General features: G+C 39.3%; 1 protein-coding gene across 1 annotated transcript; it reads left to right on the forward strand.

Annotated features, from left to right (window-relative positions):
* Nucleotides 1-59: 59 nt before the first annotated feature.
* Nucleotides 60-17,804, forward strand: auh (AU RNA binding protein/enoyl-CoA hydratase). Its single transcript, XM_053411532.1, has 10 exons — nucleotides 60-273; nucleotides 8,816-8,883; nucleotides 9,428-9,515; nucleotides 9,673-9,759; nucleotides 10,573-10,665; nucleotides 11,851-11,907; nucleotides 14,492-14,679; nucleotides 15,375-15,425; nucleotides 16,010-16,057; nucleotides 16,627-17,804. Exons 1-10 carry the CDS (start codon nucleotides 60-62, stop codon nucleotides 16,702-16,704), a joined length of 972 nt encoding a protein of 323 aa, XP_053267507.1. The 3' UTR covers nucleotides 16,705-17,804.
* Nucleotides 17,805-24,687: the final 6,883 nt, after the last annotated feature.

The following is a 24,687-nucleotide window of genomic DNA, read 5'->3' on the forward strand; positions in this document are numbered from 1 at the left end:
AGTCAGGTGACGTGGCCACGTGACTGGGTTCACAGTTGAAAGTCAAGCAGCTCGTCAACATGGCGGCCCTGATGCAGACCTTCCGCGTGCAAGCGGCACACCGGGGCGGCGCGTGCAGCCTGATGGCGGCCCTCTCCTGCACGAGACATTTTGATATCATCGGGGCAGTGCCGCGCGCTGGGCGGCTCCACGGTCCGGCTGCAGCAGCGCGACACTACAGCTCCGACCCGAAGGACGACCTGCGCGTCAGGTACCTGGACGGAGAGGACGACGGTAAGCCCGGTTATTACAGTGTGTGAGATACCAGTGGAAGATACTGACTCTCCATCAGGCGTTCATACAAACTGTGAAGTCACAGTCCGACATCCTGATGGATGCAAAGCGGGGCCCCGCCCACCATCACAGACTGTACGCGTTGACGTCACACTACGTCACCAGAAGCCACCGGCTGCGTTCAGATCCAAATAATATGAATCATAATTAACAATAACTAATAATCTCCTTTCCTAGCCACTACTGATTGGCCCTGATGGAATACGTCACTAGGCCAAGGAAAGATGCAAAGGAGAAGACTTAAGGAGCTAGGAAAGGAGATCCACTGTGCAGATAAAATCCGCCTCCACTTATGCACAGAGGATTTTTATTACTTTAGTTACATGAGAAGATTTGCACAAAATGTACAGTACACTGTGCTGTGCGCCGACAGTTATAATAAAGTTTCCTCCTTACAACAGAATGACACGTCCTGAGAAAAGAAGGTTTCAGTTTACTCACAGGAAATAACGAAACAGACAAAATAAAAAATAAAAAACAAACAAGACTGAAATGTAGAAATAATATATATTTGTGAGGAATATACGAGGAGAAAACCTTATATAAGTGGGGAAAAAAAGAATTGTGTCCATTCCAGAGTCAGAGGATTGAAATAACTTTTACATTTGTATTTACTTGTGATGATGATGTTGTGAACTGTAAGTTCATTATGTTTGCTGTTTAATGTGATTCCTGACCGGACGTATCTGATATAGATGTGACAGAGAAGAAATAAAAGAATCATGTGAGGTTTCACATCTGTTCTGGTCTTTCCTATGCTAAAGGTGATAGGGGAGTGCGGGGTAATGTGGGACATTTTTTACATTTGCTCCCCTCTAGGCGAGCTAAAATGATATATCAGTAAAATTTACAAATTTCCCATTAATTCAGGATGTTTTCTAGCAATGGAAATGATCAGAATGTCTTCAGGACAAAGGGCAGTGAAAATATGATTGTTTTAAAAAAAGTGGTCTTGTGTCCCACTTAACCCCAGCTACGGGGTAAAGTGGTCCACTTACTTTTTCCACTTTAGAACTACCATAACAACACATGTTGTAATAGTTAAAATCCCGACAGCTATGTTGACAACCACTAATATCGGACTAGTAACAGAATCATGGGGATTGGTCAATTAAGCACATTTATGATTAATATGATTCATGTGATCTCTTGCACACCCTAGCTTACCTGCACATTGTTTCTCTGTCCAATTGGCAGGGTCAGGGATATTGTTTTTCTCTGCGTATTCAAATGCCAGTTCACGGCACTTAACTGGAGCATGGCCATGGAACTGGTCAGCTAGTTGTTTCAAGTGTTTGGCAAACTCCTCCTCCATCTAATCTGTGAATATTCTCTTTACCTCAGATACTGCACCCCAGGCTACTGATTTTACTTCCCCTTTCTCTTTTTTCTTTATGAATCTTTTGAGGGTTGTCTTATCAATATTTCTATCCCTTCCAGCTTTTCTTAAGGACTTCTTTCCTTGCATGACCTCAGCGGCTGCACTCTCCATCTCTGCGAGGGGTGTTTGGCCCCAGGTTGTCTTCCTGGTGTATAGTTTCTTGGCATGATGGCTTTTCTACAATGTTTATGACATTAAAAATAAAACGTATATAATGTAATATAACACTAAAATATGTTTAAGACTAAACTTAACTTGTGCTTCATTTGTCCCACTTTACCCAACAGCCACCGTTTTAGAAAAAACAACATCTCTTAGCAATTCAGGCTAATCTTCAGCTAGCATCAATCACATGGTTTTATATGTTGGAAGTTCACCAACATGTATGATATAAGCTTTTCTACCTGATTCAATTTGTTTTGACACAACAGTTGATTAAGTTCAAAGCATGGAAATTTACTTTTACATGCAAAAATCTCATTTTGTGAAAAAACATACTTTCAACAGCACCAGCACCAACTTCTCCTTCATGGTAAGGGGGGAATGGGAGGGGCTTGAACCTATAATGGTCAAATGATCACAAATGTGTTCCGTTGCCTAGATACAGGGGGTGTCTCACATTACCCGATGTCCCACATTACCCTGCTCTCCCCTACTTTAAGAAGCATTGAAGCTCCTTTCCTTATCATTTAGAGAATTTCAGCAGCTCTTATTATGGTGGTCGCTGAAATACTTCCTGGTCATTACTGTAACAGCCCCCCCCCCCCCCCCCCCGCTTCCCCAAACTTGACTGAGAGTTTCTCTACTGATGTCAAACGGCTCTTTATTGTTCACTTTCATCGTAGCCGTAAATACAGCTTAAAACTGGAATGATATTAAGTACACTATTTTTAATCCAGGGGTTTTCAACCAGGGGTCCGCGGCCCCCTGGTGGTCCGCGACAGCATTGCAGGGGGTCCGCGAAATTTGCTTTGATATTTCATATTGTGAAAAATATTTAAAATAAGACATATGTCTAAAATAATATAAAGGTTTGGCTTGGGGCTAGAAACTGCCAGTAGTTTTCCCCTGTGCATGTGTGTTAAAGGTAGATGTAGAAGAGCGGTTGAGCTAGGTAGACAAACTCTCAGGAGTTCGGATGATGAGAATTTTTATTTTCCCAAAAAAAAGGCCCAAAAGGGCAGAATTAATAATGAAAATATTTAATAAAAAAAAAGAGCGAAAAACAAATACTTTGTAATAAGAAAAATAAAATGTCATAATAGCCAAAACAATTAATTGCAATAACAGTCAACTTTACCACGTTCGCTGGTTGAGAAACAATTTCTTAGGAGAGCTCTAGACACACACACACAGAAGTACTACTCACGCAGTAGGTGGGATGTGCTGCTGGTGATCATGAGGTTAAACTTAAGTAGGCCTCAATTGTTTGTGTGATACGCTATGATTATCATTTGTGACATATTCTGCATTACTTTGTCATCTTCCCTATTCAGTTGTAGCCCTTTTTTGTTGATTGTTATTGATCACTATTGATTACTTTAACGTTCTCTCAACATGTCAGCTACAGTCTGTAAATTTAAGTCGTGAACGTTAGATATTGATGTACATATGGTTCTGAGATGCAGTACAACTACAAAGTGCATTTTAATTTTGTTTTCAATTCTTAAGCACTGAAAATCAACCGTTTTTTTTTTTTTAACACATTTTTATGGATTTGTTTGAGGTTTTTAAATAAAACCAACATGGAAAACCAAATGTTAAAGATTCCTTCTATCCGCATGCCCGCACGCACACAAGCACACGCACACACACACACGTAGGCATGCACGCGCGTTGGCACATCAGTGGGCCGCGGATTACTTTCTAGTCAGAATGGTGGTCCCTGGGACAAAACCAGTTGAAAACCCCTGTTTTAATCCATAAAACCAAACACAAACGTTAAATTACAATAAACAAACAAATCACAACGAGACAAGTCTGATGTGTTAACGTGACATAGCGACTCCCATTCCGCGCTACCTGCAGCAAAGTAAATGGGACCAGCTTCCTTACCTCATTCCGCTGGCGAGGGGTGTTAATCTATAGTTGTTCGGTCCGTAAGGTTTTGAGAAACAACGCACAGCCGGCGTCCGGTCGTTGTTCCTGCTCCTATCCTTGTGCCGGGGCTCTACGGCAGGTGTCTTATTGCACTGGTCCGCAAGCGAGGGATCTGGTGCGTCTGTTAACATGGTCCGCTCCTTAAACTGCAGGTATTTATGCGAGGGGAGTCGCTACGTGTAAAACAAATTAAGCTAAAACACAAAATAACAGAATAAAACAGTATGCATAAAGTGGCAGGTGTAGCAGTCAGTTACAATTACTCTTAAGTTTCCTAAGCAAAATGGACTTTCCGCACGCTGCCCCGCCATCAATGCTTATATTGCAGTACCCGTTGTATACTGTTTGGAATAGGGTGCGGTGCAGCCTCAGATTTATTCAAAGACAGTCTTGTGATATAAAAACATGACAAATAAATTACTTTGCCATTTACGATCTAGAACCCTACAGCCCTACAATATACTGTCACTTTGATTCATTGTGTGCCAAACGTTGTGTGCAGAGAGTTTTATAAACAGTCCATGGTGCAGAATAGAATGAATAGAATGATTTTATTGTCATTGCACAGTGTACAACGAAATTTAGCAGCAGTCCTCAAGGTGCACAATATAAGTAATAACAGCATACGTAGTAGAAAAAGGTGCAATATATATACATAACAACAACAACTAAAAATCCTGCGTGAAGAGTGACCTGAGAGAAACTGTTCACCCTATACCTAGTTTATATGCAATGAAGATTTTCTAGTAAATCCCTCCCTCATCCCCTTGGGCCCCCTGCAGCAAGAGTGAGAAGACAGTTTGCAAAATTCATGTCAGATCTACTGGGGCCGGTATTTCAAAATGATCCGACAGGATTAATCCACCTGGATTGGATTAAATCCTGATCAGATCCTAAAAACGGGTATTTCAAAGCAAATCTGATCCTGAAGATTCAGATTCAGATTTGGCAATCCAATCCTGCCTTTGATCCGGATTAAAAGCTGCTGTTGAGTATTTCAAAACTTAAGTGGGAAATCTGGATCAGTTTGATCCTAAAAATCAGGATCACCCTGATCCCACCTCAGAGGTGGATTTGAGGGAGATTACATGTTAAGATTTGAACAGTTGAAGTGTAACTGCTCCCAAAGTTCTTTGTTTAATACAACTAAGCTTCACTGCTGTTTGATCAATGTTTATTTCCTTTTCACGTTCCTTTTTTTTTTCTGCAAACATGCACGCTGTTCACTGCAATGCTTTAACAAATCGGCGTCAGAAGTGCAACACAGAATAAACATTACACTACTGCGTGTAAGTGACATTACAAACTCCAATTAACAAGGAATTATGAAGGAAAAACAATGTGATTTATTAAACAAACAGTGTTAAACTATGCAGTATACATTTCAGTCTTTTAACTGCTTTTCCAGCAACTGAATTCTTAACTTCACTTCTTCTTGTTTAAGAAGTGTTAGTTTGATTTGTTCATTTGTTAGAATTATTTCTCTTGATCCTCATTGATAAGGTATGGTGCTTTTGTTTAACAAAACTTCGATTTGTATGTTTAAGTTTGAATATGAATGCCTTATTTAAGTAACAGTTTTTTTTTGTTAAGTTACCCACTGATAAAGGCCTCCACTGAAACTCTGTCAAATGTTTTTATTCACATGCATTCAGCACACACACTTAATTTTCATAGCCAAAGCTCAAAAAGCAATGCCATTTGGAGCAAGTCTGTGCAAGTCTCTTCCCACAGACATCTGTAAAGAAAATCTAATATTAAGGTTTTAGGGCTGTCCCCTTTGTTAACAACTGTTTCCTAAAAAGATATGTACAACACATTTTAAAATCTACACACAATGCCTTGCGAGTGAATGCATTCAAATGGACTGTGGACCGCGACATACAGACGCTAGCCTATTTACTAGCTTGTTAGCTCCTTAACACAGGAGTCAATGGAGCAGCGTTAGCTCGCATTAGCGCGAACTCTGCTTAATTAGAGATCGCCGAGCTCTTCTTTCAACTTTGTGCTGATTTACATAATTGGTTAACTCAATATAATGATTGCCTTTCATCTAAGTCTGAGGACGCATCAACACTGGCTAAGATTATACTTTAATTCAGAGACAATAGTTGAGCTAGCTTCTCCTTTTTCTGTAAAATGTTGGCTCCATTTCCTGTTTCCTGTCTGTGATCCAGGGGGCGGGACGGATTTGGACATCCCAATCTGCCGGTATCAGGATCACTCTGATCCAATCCAGCAAAGTTTTGAAATACCGGGATAGATCAGGTTGATCCGTGGCTGAGGACAGGGGGATTTGGTTATCCGGATCATTCTGATCTGGATTACAAGTTTTGAAATACCGGCCCCAGAGCATCGAACTGAGTATCCGTCCTATTTATCAATTAGAAACTATCAAGCCTTTATATTTGGCAGTTTAAGCCAAGCTCACACAACACAACCTTCAAAGTCGTTGAATCACTGTGCAGTTACACAACTTGCTGTCTTTATTAGGAATCTTGCAGTCATTGTGAGTTCATTCCACATGACTGACTGACTGGCAGGCACGTGCACAGATAGACTCCTAGTGGTGCTCAAGCACTGGCCCTTTTGCCCTGGATGAGAAAAGTGCCCTTCTGCTGGAGCCCAATTTTTTCTTCATTCATCAATATTTAAGAATAAAAATTACTCTCTCTGTCATCAATTCCCCCTAAATGTGTTATGATATCTGACGGGGCATTTATTTGAGTTTACAAGTAATGCTGCTTATGCTTCAACTCTGTCTGAAAAAAGTAAAAAAAACATTGTGTGTACTGTGTTGTCAGCTTTATAGAGATTATGTAAATCACTCTTGATAATTATGCACAACATTGATTTATCTCATTTACAAAATTTGCAGCATAATGCCAAGAAAAGAGAGACTCCAAAAGCAGAAGGACAGGGAACTGCAGCAAGCAACTCAGGGTAGCAGCTCTCTTTTATCCTAGATCAGGCCATTAACTTGTAAATAGATGAGGGAGAATCAGTAACCCTACCTGGTCCAGAGGAGCCCATCACATCACTTACCCTAACCCTAACGCTAACGCTAACATATTATTTGGTTATTCAACATGGCCTTGTTTTGTCTGGTTTGCCTGTTATTCATTTATTTATTTAAATTGATAATTTGAGTTAGTTTGTTCAGTTGAAAATATCCTAGTGTGTTTTTTATTTATTTATTATTATTATTTTCATAAATAATTTTGGCGATGGGTGGCCTTTTTTGGGGGTTTGAGCACCTGCCCCCCAAAATGTCTGTGCACGTGCCTGCTGACTGGCAACAGTGGATCACAAAAGGGCTGCCACTAACGACTATTTTTCTATCGATTAATCTGTCGACTATTTTACCGATTATTCGATTAATCTAAACGATAAATTCTCCTCCAAAAACATCCAATTGACCCTTTCATTTCCGAAGCGCTACGCCGCACAGCGCCGGTTTCAGGGTCGAGTCTGTCGAGTTCACTTAATAATGTGCGTGAGAGAGACTGTGTACTAATGTTGACATCTTTATTTGGGTCCTCACTTCCATGTCTGACCCCCCCCCCCCCCCCCCCCCCCCCCCACATTCATTGCCTCATCCTATTGGTTCACAACATACCAACATAGGGGCTACCTATTAGCTAAATCAACTGTTGTGAATAACATTGAACGATACCACAGTCTATTTTTTCCACTAACCGCGAGCGTATAGTGCCAGGAAACACACTGAAAAATGATTTTAAACGATATTAATGAAAATTTTTATATGATACAAATGATCAAATATGCATCCCATACTCTGTATTCCCCTTATGTTGTCCTGGAGTTTTGATTTCCCCAATTTTCCCAATCACACAATTAAATGTCCCTATCTGCCCATCCACTACAAGCACAAAAGCAGATAGAAAGGGGGGGGGGGGGGCTTTGAAATCCATCATCATTTACTCCCAAACCAGTACATTGAAGGGGTTACATACAACAACAAGCGGAGAAAGCATAATCGCGGGCTGACCGGCGCTGAGAAATGCGTGTGCCGTGTGAACAGCCGGGCGCCAGCCTGTTGAGAATGCGCTGTGCTGCGCGGAGCATTTGTTATAATGAATAGAAATGAAATGTTTTATAAATCGAAAAGGTAAATTCATAAACCAAAAAAAAGATGCGTTTATTTAAAATATTGATGTCGACGCATTTTCAGCGTCGACGCCATCGATGACGTTGACTATTCGCGGCAGCCCTAGATCACACACTGCACAGTCTTTCACATGGAGGAACCCCAAACTAGTTGATCGGGTCTCAAAACCTTAATTGGTCAGGAGAGCACACACAAGAGGTGGCACTATGAGTCGGAATGATCCTACTGCTCACAGAATAACACATCAAGCTGCAGGAGAAGTGAAACGGTTCAGCGGACATCAGAGTTGTAAAGTAAAGAGAGCGGCTCAGGCAACATTTATAAGTCTAAACCCATCCGAGCCTGAGAGAAAACTAACCAAGCTCGACTCAACACTCAGGCAGTTTTTGGACACATTGGCCCTTGTTCCATGTGATCACACTGTAATTAGCCGTTTTCAGTCATGATCTCTGGAGGAACTATCGAGAAATTGGTTCCGGACTTCCTCCCGAGGTTTCCTTTCACACATTCACAATCAGCTCTCCATTGAGATGCATTGAGTGTTTTTGTCTGCAGCACAGTAACAACGTCAGCTCGTATGACCTCAAATTCTCTTGACATTTTCCTCCATGTCTTGGATGCGCATGGCTTCACCTTTTCGTCCTGAGATATACTTTTTTTTTCTTTCATTTTTGCGTCAATCACCTGTTAGAAAAACCTTAAGCCCCCCCAGTCGCCACATCGGCTGCTCCAGAGTTTCTATGGATGATCTGACAATGTGCTTTATAGTTCTGACATTGTTATGTGATGTCTGTAATGTGGCTCATCATTAACATGTTGTTATTAAAGAGTTCCATTGTTATTCACCCTGATTTAACATTGTCTTTCAGGTATTGTTGTCGTGGGAATAAATCGAGCAAAAGCCAAAAATGCCATCAGCAAAAATCTGGTCAAAATGGTATGTATTACTATGAACCTTTGTATTGCTTTTGGCATGATGAAGAAGAGTAAAGTCAGTAATTGGTAACAGACATGAGGCTGGAACTCTGCTTCTCTTAGCAGGATACAGGTTAATACGATTTGAGTTGATTTAGCAAATCAACATGATGATATAAATGAGCTGCTGTTGAAATTTGGAAGATATGCACATTGGTTTCTTTCCAAGCCTTCATGAGATACGGTGCCCTGTAGTGTGTACATCTATGTACATCTTCTAAGAAGCACAGTCCCAGCTTTACTTTGACGACTCAGAAGTGAAGGAAGTGTTCAGTCGATGTGAAACAGAATATCGTAGAATTCCTGGACCTCTAAACTGACTTCAAGTTATTAGGTTAACTTTTTTCTGATCTCTCTTGTAATGTCTAAGTTTGTCTTAAAGTATGTTCCAAATAATTATTATTGTTCTTAGATTATGGTAAATAAGTTTAGAATTCAAATTGTAAGACATTTGGAGAAATGTTATAGATGTGCAGTTTTTAATTTAAGCTTTTGCTGCCTTTCAGATGTTTGAAGCTGTGGAAGATATCAAGAAGAATAACAAAGTGCGTAGTGTCATTTTCTGTAGTTTGGTTCCTGGGATATTCTGTGCAGGTAAACTCACCTTATTCATGAGATTTCTGTGTGCATTGACATGACATCGAGTGCGTGTGAGTGCGTGCATGCGTGTGCCTGCCTGCGCGTGCACACTCAGTGCTGCATGTTTGAGGAAGCCAATGGCTTGACTCTGATACTTTCTGTTGGCGTGCAGGTGCAGATCTGAAGGAGAGAGCCAAGATGCAACAGAGTGAAGTGGGGCCATTTGTGTCCAAAGCCAGAGCACTCATCACAGAGCTTGGTAAAGACTGTGATATATGACTGTTTATAAATTCGATGCAGATTTTTGACTTAGATGTGTTCTTCACAGAAGACAACTTTGTCTTTTTTCATATACTAATGCAGGAATCACGGTTAGGTCAATTTAACTGACTAATTTAGATATTATCATTACTTAAACAATTTTGGCGGGAATGATGCACAATAATTCCTTTATTGGTATCAGGTATGTATAACTATATCACACACTGCATCAGTCAAGTTGTTTGACTGTTTTCCACATTTACATTTGACATGGCACCAGTTATTAATTCACATATTCAACGATAACTATGAATAGTGGATCACGATTAAAATGTATATGATCTCAATATGTGTATATGCAATATGGTGATAAGGGGCCAATCAGCCTTGATGTCGAAGTGGATACTGCAGGGAGTTCCATTGCTTCATATTTATTAAAAAAAAAAATGATTTGGAGTATCTGATATAAATTGGATAATAGACAGAAATACAAAATTGTTCATCTTAAATGTTAACAATACAGTGTGAGCCTGATTGACAGCTACATTCTCCTACATTTCCACATCCAGGCCTTGAAACGAGAAAGAGTCTCTGGCAAATGTGAATAATTCTGTCGGTGGCTGGTTTCTGAACACACAACCTGACAGACTCTAGGCAGCTCTGCCAGCAGTGGAAAAAATAACAGTCTTAGAATATGAGTAGTTGATATGTTCTAGAATCTTGTTGAATGATGATGTTGTTGGTTCGGTGAGGTACATATTAACTCATTTTATAGCTTTCGATTGGTACCATATTGTCTTTTCTTTTACAGGTAATCTGCCTGTACCAACAATTGCTGCAATTGATGGAGCTGCTTTAGGTGGAGGCTTGGAAATGGCCCTTGCTTGTGACATCAGAATTGCATGTAAGGTTTTATTTTGATGCTGCAGTTAAGTCTCTGCTCTATGTGCAAAACTCTTTTAATGTTTTTTATTGTAGAATCAGTTTCCAGTCAAAGCAGTTGAGAGAAAATCCCTCACATAGTTGAAAGTTAAAGTCAGAACTAAATATCCTAAGTGAAATGCTGTGCTGCAGTTAATTATACTGTTCTCGAGTTTTTTTATTCAGTTTCCACCTTTTTTCAAATTCTCTGCTGAATTTTCTCCGTTTCAGTTCTACCACAAAGCTATAGTGGAGTGTGACGAGGCTAAAGTCATCTGGTGGAATCAGTGACACCTATAATCAAAGCTGTTTTTTTCCGGATAATTGTGAAACATATTGTTCTATACTCCAAACTATTATAGTAAATCCAAAGGAAACAAAGATGTCACAAGTGCCACAACAATATCCTAATGTTTTACACACAGCCTTAATGAAGCGGCCAACTGGTCAATCTCCAATCATTTGAAGGTGAATTAGCCTCTAGGGGTAACGGTTTGTTTGGTGTTTTTAGGACCGAATGACATTTTGATTATTAACAGCCATCTGCATTTTTATGAAAAGCCAATAGCTGAAGCCCTACATTCAATGTGTTCTACTTCTTTTGCTCTCCACATGGACTGTTTACCTGCGGGCAACCACAATCTGCTCAAAACGTATTGGTCAAACTAGACCTCGGTAACATGATGCGCCTAGGGACAAAACTGGGTTAAATCGCACAGTGTATGCCCAGCTTTACTGACAAACAAATGGACAGGTGAAAACATAACCACCTTTTCAGAGGTATTGACAAGCATGCAATAAACTGTGTGTGAAAGCCCTGCAAACCTTCTCTGTTTTAAGAAATGGCTTTATTGATGCAGAGGGCAGACTGTTTGAGTAAACTAGTTTGATTATCCTGATATTAAATTATTAATATTATTAAATATTATTTATTAAATATCTCAGGAGTTAATGTTTGGATCTTGATTCAAACAGTGGTGGAGATACGAAAAGTAGTAAAGTTATTACATTTATTAGAATCGCTTGTATAGTACTGTGTCAGAATGTATATACTGGGATATTGGTGAAATAGAAAATGAATGCATTCATTATTTTCTCTGTATTATATCATACATCTATTCTAGTTGTTGTGTAAATAGTGCTAACTATTGCTTTTTGGTCCATCCAGCTAATACTGCCAAAATGGGACTAGTCGAGACTAAACTTGCAATTATTCCTGGAGCAGGTAAGGATATATTTTATTTTGTTTCTGGCTTAAATATTTATTTTGTCTACATGTCAACTGGTTAAACTCATCATTGGAAATTGCCTGAATGACCGTGAGTGTCAAAATAACTCCTGCCAGCAGTTGTGAGTTGGGCCTGATCTGTTGTGCAGTGCAGGTTATACCAGACCGTGAGGTCTGCCATAGACATTCACAATACCTTTTTAAAGTCAAAGCCTAAGGAGAGGTAATGTCTTCAGGCTTAACATTGAATGTGGGGGAAAAGAAGTTATTTTATTTCACTTAGACATATAATTTGACCCATACATACATCTGTTTCACATGTTCATTCAGACATTCTCCTTTGTTTCTTTTAAGAAGTATTTTTCAAATATTTTGCTTTGCTTTAAAAGTGAAAGTACAGGTCCAGATCAGACTTGAATAGGAGACATTGAGATTGCATGATGAGCCATTCAAATGTGGAGGTCAATCGTTCTGTACCCTTGTGCTGTTGACTGGATCCAGGCCTGTCAACTGCCCTGGTTCCCTCTGCTCAAAGGCCGTAAGATCATTCGTCACAAAAGCAGAATAATCATTATATAATTTACTGAAATAGGTCTCCCGTTAGTTTGATTCCAAATGTCCTTAAAATAGATTAAATAATAAATGATAATATAAGATAATCCTTTGTTAGTCTCACAATGGGGAAATTTTCAATTTCACAGCAAGTGTCAAAATAACATTAGTCAGTTATAAGTAATATGCAATTCTTTAGTGTAAGGATAATCAAAATATGAATCTAATAAGAATAATATATACAGTGTTAAAATCTAGAATAAATCATTATATAGCATTCTGCTTCTTTCACTGTGCCCTGCTGTGTGCACACTGGTACGTGTTCGCAGTTACGTTTTAAAGCAAATGTTTGTTTTACTGAGCACAGAGTTCTGTTGCATTAAGACACAGTGGCTATTTCCAACAGTAACTCCACGTCTTGCCAAATGAACCAGGACTGAAATCTAAAAACAACATCTTTTGGTTCTTGCGAACACAAATGATGTACATGATTATTTGCATATAGAGTGTGGAATTTAATGCCGGGCGTGAAGAGACAAACTTAGGATATATGAAGTTTATCTATATTTAGTTTCAATTCAGCACCTCACATCTGGATCACCACTTTCCTGTCTCCAAAATGTTAATACGAATTGGTCAGAGTTGGCGCACATTCTCCCATCAAGTTTTTTTAATATATATCCCGACTTCAGATTGAGAAGTTGTGTAAACATCTTTCAGACTCTGTTTTGTGCGTACAAAATGGTTATAAATGAGGCCCCAGAACTCTCAGTGTTGATGTTAATACTTGGTCTGGAAATGGCCGCAGAGAATAAATCTGAGCTGAAGCTGCTCTGTAGAAAGAATGATCCACCTTCTGAACTCTGCACAGGTCTGATCCACGGCTAAAAAAGAAGTTCAACCAGTTATTAAACAGAAGGGTTCATTGACTTTTATCAGTCCAATGAATGTTTAGTGAGTGTATTCAATAACATTTAGAGTGCATGGTATTCGTATAGTTATTAGTCTAAGTTTAGATTTTTAACCAACTCATGCACACCAGTAATGCATTATGTTAGTTTTCTGGAGTTAAGGATACGCATTTAAAAGTTATTATTAGCATTTTGCACTGAAATGTGTCAGGGGTTTTGGACTGCTGTACCCTTAAAGGGGACATATTATGAAAATTCCACTTTTGTTGTGCTTCTACACGTTAACTTGGGTATCTGGCATGTCTACCGTCCCCAAAACTCTGGAAAAAACAACTCCCGCGATTTGTTGTGGTTCCTCTATGTCAGAAACTATAAGCTAGAGTGCGTCGAATGGGATTACGACCAGAATTGACGTCACAGTCTGTCTACATGGCATAGCAGGGATATGGCACCCCACCCGGGAAGCATCGGATTGGGAGGTGGGGGGAGAGATCCCATTTCGGGTCCGGTGTTGAGAAACAATGCTCTCGGAGGCTAACCCGAGTCGTAGCTTCTGTGTGTGTGTGTCGCCCCGGTTGAAGCAGCAGGTATAAATAGAAAACAGCTGTTTTAGTGGAGCTTTGTTAGAAAATAGCACCGGAACGTGTTCCAGGACAACTTTACCTGTGTTTAACCTTTTCTGTTCTTGAGATCTTTTTGTTACCTGTTTTTGGACATCCTTAGTTTACCCTATTAAATTGCCCAGACTGTGTTTTTAGTTGTCTGGAGGTATTTTGAGTTGCTGTACAAACCGTGTGGAATCCTCTGCCTTACCCAAGTAAAGAAACCTTTTTTGATTCCCTACAAACAACTCGTGTGTCTCTCTCTTTGCATCTGAGTCATCACCCATCGTAGCTCAGTGGTAGGCACTCCGCCCACTTCACGGGGACCCAGGTTCAAATCTCGACTGATCCTTACAGAAATGTATAAAACCTTATGTGCTCAAGATCTGAAAGTGAATACATGTTTACGTTTTGATAATGATCCATTTTATATGTTTAAATAGTTGACAACCCGTAATATCATCAACATCTATGGTCAAGGCCATGCTCCATTTAGGTTTCTCATTTATTTTGCAGGTGGTACACAGCGTCTCCCCAGGGTGATCAGTGTCTCTCTTGCTAAGGAGCTCATCTTTGCAGCCCGGGTGGTGGATGGAACAGAGGCATGTCGTCTGGGTCTCGTCAGTAAATCTGTGGAGCAGAATAAGAGTGGTGATGCTGCCTACTTGCAGGCTCTGGAGCTCGCCCGAGAGATCAACCCTCAGGTAACACCTCGCTGACCAGTGTTGTGCAATAGTAGTAGACTTGAAGTTGGCTAATTATTATTAATCATGAAATATGATTATTAAAATAATAAAAAATATTCATTAAAAATAATTAAAAAATGATAAAACTATCAATTAAGAATAGTAAAATAATTAATTAGAAATGATACGGTTATCAATTAAGAATAGTTAAATAATGAATTGATGAGCAGCCCCCCTATTACCTGAGGAAGGTCCAGCCCCCTTGAGGTGTGGGCTCTGGGTGATGCAGGCTCTCAGCCTATAGATTGTCAGCTATGAATCTCAAGGAGCGGCTAGAAACCCAGCAGGGGTGGTCCCCGTGGGCCTGCTGGGGTCTCTTGAAACCTGCTGGGGACTTCTTGAAACCGCCAGGGGAAATTCCTAAGCTGGATCAGAATGTCTCAGAAGGCCTCAAGTTAGATTTTCTTTGTGTTGTGGCCAGCACGCTGGTTCTCTACCCCAACACCAGCACACATCTGCAATAAGAAGTTATACTTTACAGTAAGAGAAGTCCAAAAATTTGATTTAGCTGTGATTGCCATGACTAGATCAACTTTGTCAACTCCTTTTATTCCTGCAATAACGGCATTATAATATTTTATAATTCCAAACAACTCAAAGCAATTTATGAAGCTTTGTAAAATATAAGACAATCGAATGTTTGACTCTCACAGGGCCCGATTGCAGTAAGGATGGCAAAACTTGCGATCAACCAGGGGATAGAGGTAAGTCCCAGTAATTCAACAGCAGGTCTTTGTCGAGTAAGGTTGTGTTCACTAGGGTTGGGCGATCTAAATACCAGTTGTGAACAGATGTGTTGTATAATACAAATGTTTGTTGTACATGTATAGTACGAAAAACACAAACACAATGTGCTCAGCACAATGATGTATAAGCAATCATTTTGCAGCTTGGTCATGTCAAAGGACTTTTGGCTTGTTGGTTGTGTCCGATTTAAAGCCAAAATAACCCCTAGTAGGTGATTTTGTGTTTTCCATAATTGCATTTGCTGATATTAGCATAAACCCCTGCACATGCATGAGCACATATGCACCTGTGCAAGTATACAGTATATCAACGGTTATTGGGCTTATGGGGGCCAGGAGTCCCTCTGGTCTCTTTCTTTGAGAATACACACACTAGTTATGTTTCACAGATGGTGCTCCCATTCATGTGCCATGTTAAAAGAGGCCAATTCAGAGAGAGTCTTGAGTTTTTAAATACAGATGCTTTTCATTTGCACTCACCGTATTTCATTGTTGCTTACGAGAAATCTGAATTCCCTAAGAGATACCAAATTCTCTTTCAGGTGGATTTATCTACAGGTCTGGCCATTGAAGAGGCGTGCTATGCCCAGGTGAGAATCTCTACTAGTCAACTAGCTAGCTAACTGCCTGTTCTAAACCTGCCTGTTTGGAATGGGCTGTTTGCTTGGCCTGTGTTTGTGTTCATCCTACCTGGTTTCTCTGCAGTGAAGATTTTAATAGCCGATGTTTTTCATAAAATGAAACCAAATATTCTGTATTGCTGTTCATGTGGGTGGTTTATATATACATTTGAATGATTAACTTAACAGGTGTTACTTTTTCATACTTTGCATTTGCTGTTTCAAAGGTCAGTTAAGCATTGACACAATGTTCAAAGCCAAAGTCACAACCTTTCAAAATAAAAGCTCTGTAATGCAGCTCTATATGAAGCATTACTGCAGCAAAACAAATGTTGACCTTTTGCTTTGAGGATAAATAGCTAAATAGGAAATTATTTTATGGACGTTTTTCCTTTAACATGACATCAGTTCACACCAATTAATCTCACATCATCAATATGAAACAACTCTTCCATGTCTCCAACAGGAAATGGGTCAAGATGAAGTAAATAAAGAGGTGTTTCCTACACTGTACTGATATATTTATATTGTTATTTCAGTTGATACCAACCAAAGATCGATTGGAGGGTTTGGCTGCGTTCAAGGAGAAGAGGCGTCCTCACTTCAAGGGCGAGTGAGTCAACGCTGGCCGAATACTTGCAGAAACTATCCCAGAGTTCTGCCTCCTTCTCTCCTACTGTTCAACTGCTTCCAACATATCTATGGGTGAAACTGTACAACACATTAAGCTGTACAGCATCCAGGGGGACATCTGACTGCAGGGCATTAGGGCTGATCCTGTCTGGTGTATTTTAAAACCCTCGTTGGTTGTGACAACTATTACGTCAACATATGGAGAAACCAAGTGAATTCACTTAGCATTGAACACTGCTTACAATACTCACAACCGCTGCACTCTAAAACATGAATTACTTCAAATGGTTATTGCTGTTTGCAGTGTGAGTGTCAGGCAATCAGCAACAGTAATCTCCTTGACTAGTGAACTAATCCAAGCCATTGAAAATCCTTTAAATTCTGTGAAAGCTGCAAGACCGATGCATCAGAAAGTGTATTCGATTTATACTTTGTTAGAAGTGTCCTGTGATCATAACACCAGATGTGTCTGCAAATTACATTTGATTAAATGCTTATTGTGACATACTTCCCTTCTTTAAAATTTTTTCAGAGGGTGGAGGTTTTGATTTGACTGTTGAATGTGTGATGATTTATTTCTCTGTGCTAATAAAAAACAAGACACTGTGACCGTTGATAAAAACAAATCAGTCTTCATGAAGAATCAACAGAAACGCTCTTTTTTTTTTTTCTACAAATCAAAGCTTCTGTCATTAGCCTGTGATGGGGGGCTCTCATGTATGCGAAAAAAAGATAGCACACAAAAATATTAATCAAAGTCATAAATATGTTTATTTCATGGACATTCAATTAAAAAGACACGAACATGTACACATTACATGACAAGATGGATCTAAATGAAGAAAGTTTCCAAAGTTCCATCTGGAAGATGTTTGTTTCATTTGAATGGTTTGACATGCGTCTCTCACATACACACTGTGGATTGAGATGCTAGTTAAAAATCTGTTCAGTGAGACTGATGAGTAACTAATGTGATAACACTCAATAAATGTTTCAGATATGCAAATTACCCTTCTAAGTGCATCACTAACATATTGACATATTATAGAAACGATGTAATAAAAGCCTCAGATTTCATTCTCAACTACTGGCTTTTTCTTGAACGCTCTGTTGGTCCTTGACTGATAGAGATTTGGTTGATAACCTTGCAAATGACTAGTAAGTGAAACTTTTTTTATGTTTTATCAACATGTTTTTTTCCACGTAGTTCTGTTAGGTACACAGGTAATACGACGTGTTGTCTGTCTGGACTTTAGGGATGGTTCTACAAGGTGCCCAGTTCTTCTTCAACCCCAGGAAATGTAAAACATAGTTGTGGTCTCAGACTTACGGAACATAACAGATACTTTTATCTAATGCCTTATGTATAAACTATTCTAGCCCTTGTCAGAGTTCAGAGACTGGAGCACAGTCACCACTGTGTCCTTACACGTGGAAATTGGTAGAAGTCTTGCAAACAAGGCATTTCCTCTGAGTTGCCTTTTCTTTTGAAATAAATGTGTTTCAGTCCTATCTGATTCAGCTATCAAGAATTTTAGCAAACCATTTTGAAGACCGTTTTAATGAATGAATCAGCCTCAGTGGAGGTGATATAAAACCTTTTGATTGTGGGGAGGAGACTTTATTCAGTAGAAAGTTGGACCAAAGTGAACTTTAAAAACACTTTCTGTTAATATGTATCATTGTTTTTAATGCTGTGCCAGTCAATACATTCAATTGCTTCATTCAAAGGTCCATCACTGTAAATCAGTCAAATTTTATTTGCTTAGCTTTTTGAATTGAAATGATTTGAGACGATGATCTGTCGCCTCTGGCCCATCTTAATGTCGGACTAGAGGTGGAAGTTTGTGTAAAATGGGTGCTATTAAGTGGGAGAAGGAGCTAAATCAGGATGTAATCCTCAGAACTTCAAATTCAAAGCAGAATAATAACTGAAATGGCTGTGTGCTCAGAGTTCAGCCAGCTGCTCAAAAAGCCCCATGAGATCAAAATTATGTCAACCACATCCACACAACTCAAAAAACAAAATATAATGGTTGCAACTATTACAACAAAAAAAAACAATTTTGAAAAACAGATGACAAATCAGACACACACACACACACACACACACACACACACATACTTGTACACTAGCCACTCTGAGTGTGTTAAAGTGGCCCTTGCCTGGATTGCACACAGGTTTACCACATGGCAACTTGTACACAGGACCCAGAGACTGTGGTTTAGATTGCAGTTGGACATTTAATGTTTTAATACTGTGTTTAGAACTCTGGAACAGCTACTTATTTGGGGAATGCTTGTTGGCAATGCAGACACGGGTAAAAATTGTTATCCATCACAAGGACATCTAAGGAAAACATCTCCCAGCCAGTCTGATATTACTCACACTCTCTGCCAATAGTTGTTGTAGTTGAGGAGTATCGTTCTCCACAGCTAGAAACCATTCAGCGAAGTTACAACGCTTAAAATATAAAAGGTTTATTATTCAGAAACATTAGCACATCTATACTAATTGCACGTCTGTCTGTATTTGGAATACATGTCTCACAAACTGTTCATCTAGTCAGCTTCACACTTGTCATGTGTATTGTAAATTGCCCATGAAAATGCAGTGCCAAGTTTTTGTGTAATTTGAACACAGGATATATTCAATATGAATAAGAGTTGAAAAAAAACAGGAGACCGACATTCTGTAGCAGTCAGTGGGGGCGGGGCAGTGTGCTCAAAGTCTGCAGATTGAGTTCAATATGTTTTCCTCTACATCCTCAGATAACCCACTGCAGTAGGTGGTAACTGATCAGACAGCTTTCAATAATATCTGTCTCAAAAGATCATTTTGATGATTTCATTTTTTTTATTTCACCATATTGGACACAGACACACAGTGCTGATCTCTGGCATGGCATCAGTTTTCCTAGAATCACTTCCTTTTTAGCAAATTGTCTTCAAAGTAAAAGCATGATGTTTCGGTTGTTTGACAGACCTCTGAGCTGGCTAACATGTAATGATTGAAAAATATATATAAATTCAGTGTAATTTTGTGAAAAACACTGACTATAAAATCTTCATTGCAGATAAACCAGGTAGGATGAGCTCAACGTTTTTTGACTTCACTCTGCACCACAGGTGGTTTACAAAAATCCCACAAGTGACAGTATATTGTATGACTTTTTGAGGACAAGGAATAATTCTGAAGTAGCTCTGGAGCATTAACACAGGATAAGCAACCAGCCCATTCCAAACAGGCAGGTTTATAGCAGGAAATGCACTACTTAGTTTAATGAACAGAGAGTTTTGATGAAAACTATCATGTCAATAATCTTTCGTGGCAACATATCTGTACTGTTTCATCTAGTTCACCATCATCTAGCTTTGCTGGGATTGATAAAGCTACCCAGCAAATGTTGAACTATCATCAATGTATCATGGAACAAGAATGAAAGACTCCAATGTCACTAATCAAAACTATGCACAGTATTTCTGTTTTATGTATATCTATTGTTTTAGCACAATTCATTAATCTCATTAATATCTCTGTATTTATTCTCAGTGATTGTGGGCTATAATCCCATTTTAATTCAAGTTAAAGTAAGACTTCATATAGTAAATATATACATTAAACACAATTTTATTTATCAAACCACACTCTTTATTCAAACTAACGCAACATGATTGAAAACCCTTTACATTGAATTTATGTAATAATGTTACATGGAAATTTTACGTACTTAAAATGCATAACGGTTTAGGGTTAACGATTATTTGTTCACAGTCGGATCCGATTCCTGTCAGTTTTAAATTAGACATGTGGTGCTGATGTAGTGCGAGCCAGTTAACAGACTGTTGAGGCCCTGGCCAGCGGTTGCATGCAGACCTGCCCTGTGGCTTCATTCTGCTGCACAGAGCCGACACCAGGCTGCACATCCCCACTGTGGCTGGCCTCTTTCCGGCAGATGTCCAGCAGTATGCCGGGGGTAATCCTACCACAAGTCAAGGTTGCGTAAAGAAAATTGGTTCCCCAACAATGAAGGTCTGCACCCAATCCGTTGAAGGTGTAACTGTAACAGCATCCTTCAAAGCATTTTGTAGTTTAGATCGAAGTCGGTTTTTCTACCGGAACAGCATTTGTAACCATAGGTCAGTCTAGTCTGAAACATGTGGCGCTTCCCCTCCGGTCATGCCGAGAGGCCATTTCTGTTCTGAAACTGTTTTTCAACAGATATATTTGGGCCTCAAACGTGACCAAATTCAGTCTAAAGAAAACACTTTCCCATTTTGTAATGTTGCACATCTCTCACTCACTGATGTGATACCTCAAACCAAATTCCCTTCAACTCCACCGTCATTTTGAAATTTCACAGAAACTTTTTGTGATCTGAGGTTCTGGTACTGGCCTGATTGTTACTTCACTGGACCTGAGGCAGTTAATTGGAACTAAGCCACCATTGATTTTATTTATCTGTACACAGGCTTTTCCTACTGTGACAGGTCACTTGTCTTCAGTGAAAAAGGAATTTTCTATTGGGTTAGATGCATTGTTTTACTAAAGGTGCTATACACATGGTTTACCTGCGGAGAATGCCACAAGTCATTAATTAGAATAAGAATAAGTCATCAATAAAGAGAAATAAACATTCAATTATGAGTTTCACCATTCACAAATTTCTCATTTTCCAAAGAACCAACTGCAAAAGTTAATGAGTCATGTGTGATTCAAAATCCTAATGTTACACTGAGCTTTCTAATTATTCATCTAGTCTGAAGTTATAAATCGTGATTGTGACCAAGATACACAACATCTTTTTCCCAAAAGGTCAAAGGAGAAACGTCCATAGAAGTCATCTACTGTACCTGACAGAGCCATTTGGACAAGTGGCTTCCTTTGGAAAAAACTGCACTTACCTGACTACATGACAGAGGAAGAATCAGTGTAGCATGTTGTTGAGGGCAGCAGACAAACTGTTCATGTGTGGGAAAATGCCTTACCCGGGCCTTCCTTGCCACCAGAGGAGGTCACTATGTGGACATTGAGTCAAGACTCCTAATTGCATGGCTAGTTTTCACAAGAAAGGTCCTGTAGACTTGACAATATAAACACAATATCAGTCCATATATCTGTTATGATGAGAATATATATTTTACCATACAAAATACAGTAATTTTTGTCACTCGTGGTGACATTAGAAGTTTGTTGGTAGATCATCTTTCAAGCATGAATAGAACATTGTTGTCATATTCAGCATGTCAGCCTAAATTAATCTGCTCCCTGTGAGCATTTCAACACACACATTCCTTGAGGCTTTGGTAAAGCAGTTGGAGTTGCTGCTATTTTTAACTCCAGTCTATCAATTAATCCTAAACCTAAGCTAAGCTACAACTCATTGGAAAGTCTTGTTCTCAGTCTGCCACACCCATCCAAGAAACACCAACAGCCAACCATATTTACTGTAGTTTACCGTGCTCCCCAGGGGCTTATTCAGATTTTTTAACGGAACAGAGATAAAGTTATTATTGTCGGTGACTTCAATAGTCATGTTGACTAGATAATTTTTCTAGATAGATACCTGATAGTGCTGTAGCTAAATTTAAGGAAATCATTCCAATTACATTTAAACCCGTATTGTCCATCGATATAACCAACAAATTCTTTAAAAACCCTAGCTCCTCTGAGATTGACCATCTTGTTGATAGCTCTGTAAAGTATTTACGATTAACATTAGACTCAAAAGCGCCTCTAAAAAAGAAACCTGTCAAACACAGTAAATTAGCTCGGTGGTATAATATCAACATACATGAATTAAAACTAGAAAGGAAGTGGCGCTCCAGCAACCGTGTTGAAAATCTCCTAGCCTTGAAAAATAGTGTTAAGGCATATAAGAAGGCCCTCCATAAAGTAACAGCTGCCTACTAATCCACATTAATAAAATAAAATAAAATAAACCCCAGGTTTCTTTTCAGCACTGTAGCCAGTTTTAGCCAACTATAGACCGATATACAACCTCCCCTGCCTGTCTAAAATCCTGAAAAAGTTATAGCCAGTCAGCTGTGTGAGTTTCTCCAGGAAAGTAATGTATATGATGACTTTCAGTCGGGTTTAGAGCTAATCACAGCATGGAGCAAAAGTCACTAATGACCTTCTAATAGCTTCAGATCAGGGATTTGTTTCTGTCCTATTTCTGTTAGATCTTAGGGAAGCATTCAACCCTATTTACCATCACATTTTATTACAGAGACCAGAACAGATAATTAGCATTAAAGGAACCAACCAAAACTGGTTTAAATCCTATTTTGCAGATCGATTCCAATTCCTGCAAATTAATGATGAGTCTACACGACATTGCCCTTGATTCCAATGAAACAGTAAGGAACTTGGGAGTCCTTTAATTCTCACTTAAAAATAAATTTCTAGGACCCCCTTCTTCCACTTGGGTAATATCTCAAAAATCAGAGCGGTCCCTTCTCAAAAAGACTCGGAAAAACTAGTCCACGCCTTTGTTACATCCAGACTTGATTATTGAAATTCCTTATTATCAGGCTCTGCAGCTTGTCCAAAATGCTGCAGCACGTGTCCTGACAAGAACAAAGAAAAGAGACCACATTTCTCCAGTATTAGCATTGCTACACTGGCTTCCGGTTAAATCTAGAATAGAAAAAAAAAAAAAAATTATCCTCCTCATCATCAAGGCCCTTAATAATATGGCACCATTATACCTTCAAGAGCTGATAGTACCTTATCAATCCACTAGAGCACTGCACTCCCAGAATTCAGGCTTACTTGTCGTCCCTAAATTCTCTAAAAGTAGAGTAGGTAACCAGAGCTTTCAGCTATCAAGCTTCTCTCCTGTGGAATCATCTCCCAGTTTCCGCTCAGGAGGCAGACACCATCTGTACATTTAAGAGTAAGCTTAAAACCTTCCATTACGATAAAGATTATAGTTAGAGTGATAGTGGTGGTGGACCACGTTCGAGGTCGCAGCTGATGGTGGATCCTGATGGCGTCAGTGGACAATGACTGTGGACTATGGTGGCATCCGATCTTAATGGTTGATCATGATCTTGCTGGCTGCTGACCGTGGACTTTGATTACATCAAGACTGCTTGATATATAATATTTCTCCTCAGATACTCGACCATTACTGACGATAATCCATCAGTTCATTGACCTTCAGTTAATTCAGTTATTCTAATCAAAGCTGTAAATACCCTTATCTTTCTGATGTTCTCCTTTACACATGACATCTATTGCACTTCTGTCCGTCCTGGGAGAGGGAATCCTCACATGTGGCTCTCTCTGAGGTTTCTACATTTTTTTTACCCTGTTAAAAGTTTGATTGATTGACTTCATCTGATAACAATTGACATGAATATGGATGAGCACCTACATCACTGTATGTATAGTGAGTAAGGTGCAGACGTATTTAGGATTCCTGCTGACTCCTAACGTTTAACAGACAATGGAGTCACTGGTTCGGACACTGTTGCAGCTAAACTAACATTTTTAATGAATGTGTTAATAGACCACAGTAGGATTGAAAAAGGCTTCAGTTATTTCATTTCATAAAACAACCAAGAAATTGTAGAAACGAAACAAAAGGCCCATTTAATTTAATGCACATTGTAAAGGTCAAAGAAAGAATGATATATGAACACATTGACATGTAAATGGTAAATGGTTTTGCATTCATATAGCACTTTTCTAGTCTTGATGACCACTCAAAGCGCTTTACAGTACAGTTCTACATTCACACACACATTCATACAGTGCATCTATTAGCAGCACTTTGTTATTCTATGAGGGGCCATTCAGGGTTTAGCATCTTGCCCAAGGACACTTCGGCATGCAGATGGGTCAGACTGGGGATCGAACCGCCGACCTTCAGGTTGGAGGACGACCACTATACCCCTCAACCACAGCCGCCACTTGTCCAGCCAGTGAAATGAGATGAAAGCATCTCTTTGCATTG

This window comes from Pleuronectes platessa, chromosome 19, assembly GCF_947347685.1.
Source record: "Pleuronectes platessa chromosome 19, fPlePla1.1, whole genome shotgun sequence".
NCBI lineage: Eukaryota > Metazoa > Chordata > Actinopteri > Pleuronectiformes > Pleuronectidae > Pleuronectes > Pleuronectes platessa.